This window comes from Triticum dicoccoides, chromosome 1A (assembly GCF_002162155.2).
Source record: "Triticum dicoccoides isolate Atlit2015 ecotype Zavitan chromosome 1A, WEW_v2.0, whole genome shotgun sequence".
In the NCBI taxonomy this organism is placed as follows: domain Eukaryota; kingdom Viridiplantae; phylum Streptophyta; class Magnoliopsida; order Poales; family Poaceae; genus Triticum; species Triticum dicoccoides.
This window is the reverse complement of record NC_041380.1, coordinates 412,270,642-412,277,911: the sequence shown is the minus strand read 5'-3', so window position 1 is coordinate 412,277,911 and position 7,270 is coordinate 412,270,642. Positions and strand designations below refer to the sequence as shown.

Below are 7,270 nucleotides of genomic sequence, written 5' to 3'. Positions count from 1 at the left end.
TCTGCTTGTCTCCCGAACCCGTAGGGTCTACACACTTAAGGTTTAGTTACGCTAGGGATGTAGGGATATGTATATGCAGTAACCCGAATGTTGTTCGGAGTCCCGGATGAGATCCCGGACGTCACGAGGAGTTCCGGAATGGTCCGGAGGTAAAGATTTATATATGGGAAGTCCTGTTTCGGGCATCGGGACAAGTTTCGGGGTTATCGGTATTGTACCGGGACCACCGGAAGGGTCCCGGGGGTCCACCGGGTGGGTCCACCTGTCCCGGGGGGCCACATGGGCTGTAGGGGGTGCGCCTTGGCCTAATGGGCCAAGGGCACCAGCCCCACATAGGCCCATGCGCCTAGGGTTTAAGGGGGAAAGAGTCCTAGGAGGGGAAGGCACCTCCTAGGTGCCTTGGGGGGGAGGGAAACCCCCCTTGGCCGCCGCACCCCCTAGGAGATTGGATCTCCTAGGGCCGGCCACCCCCCCTTGGCCCTCCTATATATAGTGGGGGAGAGGAGGGACTTCATACCTGAACGCCCTGGCCTTTGGTTGCCTCCTTCTCCCTCCCCAACAACTCCTCCACCTCCATAGTGCTTAGCGAAGCTCTGCCGGAGTACTGCAGCTCCATCAACACCACGCCGTCGTGCTGCTGCTGGTGCCATCTCCCTCAACCTCTCCTCCCTCCCTTGCTGGATCAAGAAGGAGGAGACGTGGCTGTTCCGTACGTGTGTTGAACGCGGAGGTGCCGTCCGTTCGGCGCTGGTCATCGGTGATTTGGATCACGTCGAGTACGACTACATCATCACCGTTCTTTTGAACGCTTCTGCTCGCGATCTACAAAGGTATGTAGATGCATCTAATCACTCGTTGCTAGATGAACTCCTAGATGATCTTGGTGAAACGAGTAGGAAAATTTTTGTTTTCTGCAACGTTCCCCAACACAAGCTACTCATCGAGAGCCCCCCTTGATAGTACGGCAATCGATCCTATAACCCGGTCTCCCAACTACCATCATGAGACCGGTAAAATAGAAAACCTATCAAGGGCAAACCTTTGCCTTGCACATGGTCCACTTGAGCTAGATGAAGACGATCTTGACTCCCTCAAGTTGGACCACCTTTCTTGATTGTGTTGGCTCGATGAAGACTAGTTGATTGCTCCCCCATACTCCACTATGGGTGAGCCACTCTTTCGCACATCTTCACAAGTCCATTGTCACCACAATGGACGGCAAGCTTCAAGCACTTGATCTCTTTGTGATGCATCACTTGAACTTGCACACGGCAACCTAACCCCACACAGAACTCTCACGAAGACCATGGGTTAGTACACAAAGCGTAATGACAATGCTTACCATACCATGAGATCACTTGATCCCTCTCGGTACATCTTCTGCGCTTTGTGAGTTGATCAACTTGATTCACTCTTGACTTAGTCTTGATCAACCTTGAACCTTTCCAATTATCTTCATTTGGATGATGTCTTGAAGGTAGACATGAATGATCACACAATCTTCTTCTTCAAGACATGCTTGCAATAAGTTCAACTTTCACATGACCAATCTTTGAATAATTCCTTGAATAACACCTTGATCAACACAAACTCTCCTTGAAATCAACACATGTACTCCAAGAAAAGCATATGGACAAAACCTTCACATATAACTCAAGGCAACCATTAGTCCATAGAGATTGTCATCAATTACCAAAACCAAACATGGGGGCACTGCATGTTCTTTCAGCTGCCCTTCTTCGCCCCCTTCACCAGTCGCGGCCAACGCGGTGCCACGGCACCCGGCCTCGCCGTCCTCGGCATCCGGCACCGTCGCGACCCAGTGATGCAGCCCAAGCATCGGCCTCGAGAATCAATAACGCTCGACAACGAAGAGGGAAGGGAAGATCATATACATGTCGTAAGAAAGGGAGTTTATTTACTGCTCCCTCGATGTATTGTTTGTTTCCTTTGTTTGGAGATTGATTACCGTCCGTGAGTTAAGGTAAGCTTAATGTGATTGAGCGATTTTTCTGAAAATCAATTACGTATTTATTTTCTAATAATATGATTGAGTGATTTAAGGTAAGGTTAATTAATTTAGATTTGATGTTTAGAGATAGTTCATGATTGATTCTACATTACTAAATAACTTGCGTCAGTATGGAAAGTTCTGATCTGTTCAGATTTCTTTCAGTGTGTGAGAGGGTGACGCGAAAATAAACCGATGAAGTGGGGGGACGGGACGAAAAAATCTACAAAAAAACCAGCGAAGGTGAAAGGAGGTACCAAAAAAACCATGGGAGGTGGAACGAAAAAAAACCTGAAAACGAGACTATCAACTGCTCCATTAGGAGTAGAGATAATCATGTCCCAAGCTCATTGAATTGTGTTTCAACTAATTCGTACCCCAACGCACGAGGCATAAGCTAGTATATATCTAAATTGCTGATTCCTACCATCTCTAATTCTCTCAACAATTATGCCACATCAATATCTACTAACACCATTTTTCGGTCAATGCAGACCACATTGTCAAGTACTCAACCCGTCCCAAAATATAGTGTGTATTCGACATATATTTTTACTCAAACTTTGACCAAATTTATGAACAAACCCCAACATCTAAAATACTAAATCTACAATTACTTTTGTAATAACATATATTTTCATATGATATAAATAGAGTATCGTAGGTTTAGATAATTTTCTCTATATGTTTATTTTGACTGACGGTATGCCCCAAATTAATTGTTGCAACTGCTATGATCCAGCGTACATACACACTCTCCATGTTCATAGATAATGGAAGTATGAAACATTTATCTATACCAATATAAAAAGATTCAAATGGGCAGATCCAAACCATCTCGACCGTCAAATCATATTATCTAGCGGTTCAAATCACTCCAATGTTGAGCACCAAACACGTTTAACGCTCTAATTACCCACCACTGGCATTGGTTATAAACACGTTTTGACTCAACCCTATCCCTTGAAATCTGTCATGTAATTAATATCCTACCATTCCCGCGAAAAAATAATTGATATCTTACCAAATACCAACGTGCAACAGATATATCTTACCTAATATAACGTGCAACTAATATTCTACCTGATATAAACGTACATTGCACGTATATTATTACTAGTACATTAAAACACACTAGCTTTTATTTCAACACACACGCGCTAGCTTTCAATTCAGTAGATCTTTCCTCCGGTGATAACTCATCTAAAAATAATCTTTAAATGCCCATAACAACTCCAGAAAAAATCTCATCCATTCTACCGAACTCATACACGCCATTGCCCATGAAGCATGCCCCGGCAGGCGGCATCATGGCACATTCCAGAACGGAACGGGGACAAAACGCAACACCGGAAAGCTGTTGACGGAACGGAATACGCCGAGTCGGTCTCCGAGAACATATACACGTCGTCCTCGGCCAAACAAGCATCTTCGATCGTGTTGCTGCCTCGCCCTGCCTCGGTCTGCATGTTTGCTTCGTTGCTGTGGCTTCCACTGCACGCCCGCACGCCCGGCTCTTCGTCCCCAACCCACCTCTTGTTCCCCAACTCACCTCTCCAGCTCTCCTCCCCTTTAAAAGCTCCTCCCGAGCTTTCACCTCACACCACAACACGACCTTCGCTTCTTCCTATTAATCCTTGCTTGCTCCCCTCCTTCTTCCTTAGTGAAGTTAGCCTGATCGACCGATCCTATCCATATCTCCAGTGAGCCCAAGCTCGATCGTTTCTTCAATCCAAAGACCAAAGGAACTCCCTGGAACAAGAAAGGCCCAGGAGAAACGAATCGATACTAAAGAAACCTCCCGAGCGAGCTCCCTATCCTATCCACCCATCGCCATGGGCAGGCAGTGCTCTGTCCTCGCCCGTGCACACCACCAACAGTGTCGTGGGTCACCCAGAAACTAAGAGAGCAAGGGAGAGAGAAGAAACTCTTGCACCGCCCAACTCTTTTGGGTTGTTTCTTTGGGGTAGCGAGAATGCGGCAGCTGTCGTCGCTGCTGCAGGGGCTGGCCCGATCCATGGCTGGAAAAGAGAGGAAGGAGGATGATCCGCAGGGGACGGTGCTGCGGTCGTCGGGGACGCTGCGGGGCGAGGGCTCCGAGACCTTGGCCGCCGTGTGGTCTCGCCGCGGCGAGAAGGGCACCAACCAGGACTGCTCCCTCGTCTGGGAGGTGAGTTCCATCCATCCGTCGCCTCTGCTCTGCTTCGTGATCCTGTCGCTACATGTTGATGCTCCGTTCCACGTGAAATTATATGCTCGTGGTGGTGGCAATCATTGGCGCCATACAGAGCATCTTGTAGAGCTCAGCACCCTACGTGGAGCTCTTTTGGTGAATCTTTTCATCAAGAATTTGAACAGGAAACTGTTTTGCTCCGGCGTTTCAATCAGATTGTGTGCTGTTTCTTTTCTTGCAAGCGAAGAAGATATTGTGCATGCTAGTGTCATGGTTCGTTGGCCCTGTCCCGTCGACCCATCCCTGCCGTAGGAGGAAATAGTCCAAAAGAGGAGGCAGTTCTTGGGAGGGACTAGTCGCTGGCTTGTTCTCGTTCCTGACCACAGAATAAATCAAACGGCTTCCTAAAATATGGGGTTCAAAGCTCTCCCCGCTGTGTGCCTAATCATTTTTTCTTCTAATTTTTCTTTGTTTTTTGCGAGGTGTTTTAGTTCGTCTTGTACTCTCCCGTACCGAGTTTTTCTTGTTACTGCGGGAAGTCTTGAATACGACTCAGACCCAATCTATCTTTGCGCCGTATTATGCTGAATTCATTTTGTAATCTGCTAGAAAAAGTATATTTTGTTACGTGCTAGAAAAAGTACAGAAACATACGTAGATATGTTTCTTACGAAATAGACAGAAACTGATTGAATTTTGTACTTACTAGTACAATCTAATGGGCAATGCCAAACGGAGTTGTGATTTTGGCCCTTAATTAAGCAGGCTCACTAATGTAAGTAGTGATACGTGGCTTATCTTGGCATAGGTTTTGTAGCATGTTGTTCACGAGGTCCTTGGATATGCTGCTCGCTTTTGGCTTCTACAGTACTCCATGCCAAAAAGGCATAATACACGTGTCTTGGTTTGTTGGAGAAAAAAAGGTGTTCGGCTTCTTGGTTTTCTGAATCCAATGTGGCTTGTTGGAGACTGACTGCGACGGCAGAAAGGGGTATTACGTTACCTACACTCGTAAACGGCACTGCTGAACACAGGTTGGGGGGGAACAAAAATCGCATCAGGCTGTCTAGGGCACATCTAGATATGCTTTATTTATTGCACATTTAAATGAGTAAATCAAGCATAAAGAAAAAAGAAAAAAAAATAATAAGACGAATCTCAACGTAAGATCAATGACATAGGACTTAGATATACAATATTTATGGCATATCTAGATGCGCTTTAGCAAAACTGATATCAATACGCCAACAAATGAAAATACTCCTTTTCTTCAGGGATTCGGATGCCAGGATGACACCATCTTCTGCGGCATCTTCGACGGCCACGGCCAGTGGGGCCACTACGTCTCCAAGGCCGTCCGGGACTCGCTGCCGCCGTCGCTGCTGCGCCACTGGCAGGAGGCCGTCGCGCTGGCGTCGCTCATCGACGGCGAGAAGAAGCTCGGCGACTGCCAGTTCGACCTCTGGAGGCAGTCCTACCTGGCCGCCGCCGCCGCCGTCGATGAAGAGCTCCGCCGCAGCCGCCGTCTCGACGCGGTCAACAGTGGCTCCACGGCGTTGTCGATCGTCAAGAAGGGTGACACGATGGTTATCGCGAACGTGGGGGACTCACGAGCCGTCCTTGGCACCACGTCGGACGACGGCAGCATCGCCGCCGTTCAGCTCACCGTCGACTTCAAACCAAACCTGCCTCGTAAGTACAATACGCTGCTGCACATTCAGGATGGTTGATGAGAAGGCCGTTGCTCACTGGCAGCCAAATCTGATTTTGCAGAGGAGAAGGCGCGCATCGTGCAGTGCAAGGGCCGCGTGCACTGCCACGACGACGAGCCCGGCGTGCATCGGGTGTGGCTGCCCGACAGGGAGGCGCCGGGGCTGGCCATGTCACGCGCGTTCGGCGACTACTGCGTCAAGGACTACGGCGTGATCTCGGCGCCGGAGGTGACGCAGAGGAGGATCACCTCCCGGGACCAGTTCGTCATCTTGGCCACCGACGGGGTAAGCGACAAATTCTTCCTCTCGATGGTGGTAGTTGGCACAGTTCTACTGCATCATCTGATGGACGTGGGAAAATGGTGGCAGGTTCGGGACGTGGTCTCCAACGAAGAGGCGGTGCAGATCGTGGCTGACACGCCGGAGAGGGAGAAGGCGGCGAAGCGGCTCGTCCAGTGCGCCGTCCGCGCCTGGAGGCGCAAGCGGCGGGGCTACGCCGTCGATGATTGCTCGGCGATCTGCCTCTTCCTCCACCCGCCGCCATCGTAGACGGGCGCGCATTGCCATGTGGACCAGGAAGAGAGAGAGACCAGAATGGCGGATCACTGCAGATCAGGAGAGCGTGCGGCGGTTCGGCGGGTGATCGGGACGCCCGGACGGTGGGCGAACGTAACTGCTGCCGGTGGATGACCGAAAGATGAGGAGGACATGCGCCGATTGTCACCCCTCGACAGCTGCTGCGATCTGAACGATGACCAACAATGCATCCTACAGTGAATGCCATGCATGCCCATGATGGATCGCCCGGGATGTGGGAAGTGGGAACGGAAGGATAGGCACGTATGGGCGTGTATGGCGTGCAGGTGCAGCACGTTACGGCCGTGTCCACGCACTTGGACTGCGCATGCACAGGTGGCCGGTCAAAATGTGATCGACATCCGATCGCGTGCATGTGGCGCGCACCTGCATGCACATGTATTCTCCAACCACGTACCCCTCTTCCCTGTGCTCATCACGCAATAAAAAAATATAAAAAATAAAAATGCCTTAATTACATGACACATCCCCGTGCTTATCATGTCAGATGTACTGCTTCTAACCCTCTGCACGCTGTAAAAAACAAATCACCTGCTGCATTATAAAATTAGGAATGTGCATCTGCAGATGTGTACGTAACGTGCCGCGTGCTCCAACTTCCTTCAAGTCGACACGATTGACTATTCACAGTTTCACATACTTTCTTCGTCTAGAAATACTTGTTAGGGAACCATTTTCCCGACAAATATCTTCAGACAAAGAAAGGAGTATATAGTATTGCTTGCTTTACCGACCGATCATTATTCGTTCCTAGTTAATTGGTCGCCCAGTTGATGC

At 49.1% G+C, this 7,270-nt stretch overlaps 1 protein-coding gene across 2 annotated transcripts; it reads left to right on the top strand.

Annotated features, from left to right (window-relative positions):
* Positions 1–3,458: 3,458 nt before the first annotated feature.
* On the top strand, positions 3,459–6,957 carry LOC119276470 (probable protein phosphatase 2C 48). Of its 2 annotated transcripts, none has more exons than XM_037557541.1 (4): positions 3,459–4,181; positions 5,474–5,876; positions 5,958–6,181; positions 6,266–6,957. In XM_037557541.1, exons 1-4 carry the CDS (start codon positions 3,987–3,989, stop codon positions 6,443–6,445), a joined length of 1,002 nt encoding a protein of 333 aa, XP_037413438.1. In that variant the 5' UTR covers positions 3,459–3,986; the 3' UTR covers positions 6,446–6,957. The 2 variants fall into 2 exon arrangements, with proteins under 2 accessions (XP_037413438.1, XP_037413429.1); XM_037557532.1 differs by having other exon boundaries at positions 5,459–5,876.
* Positions 6,958–7,270: the final 313 nt, after the last annotated feature.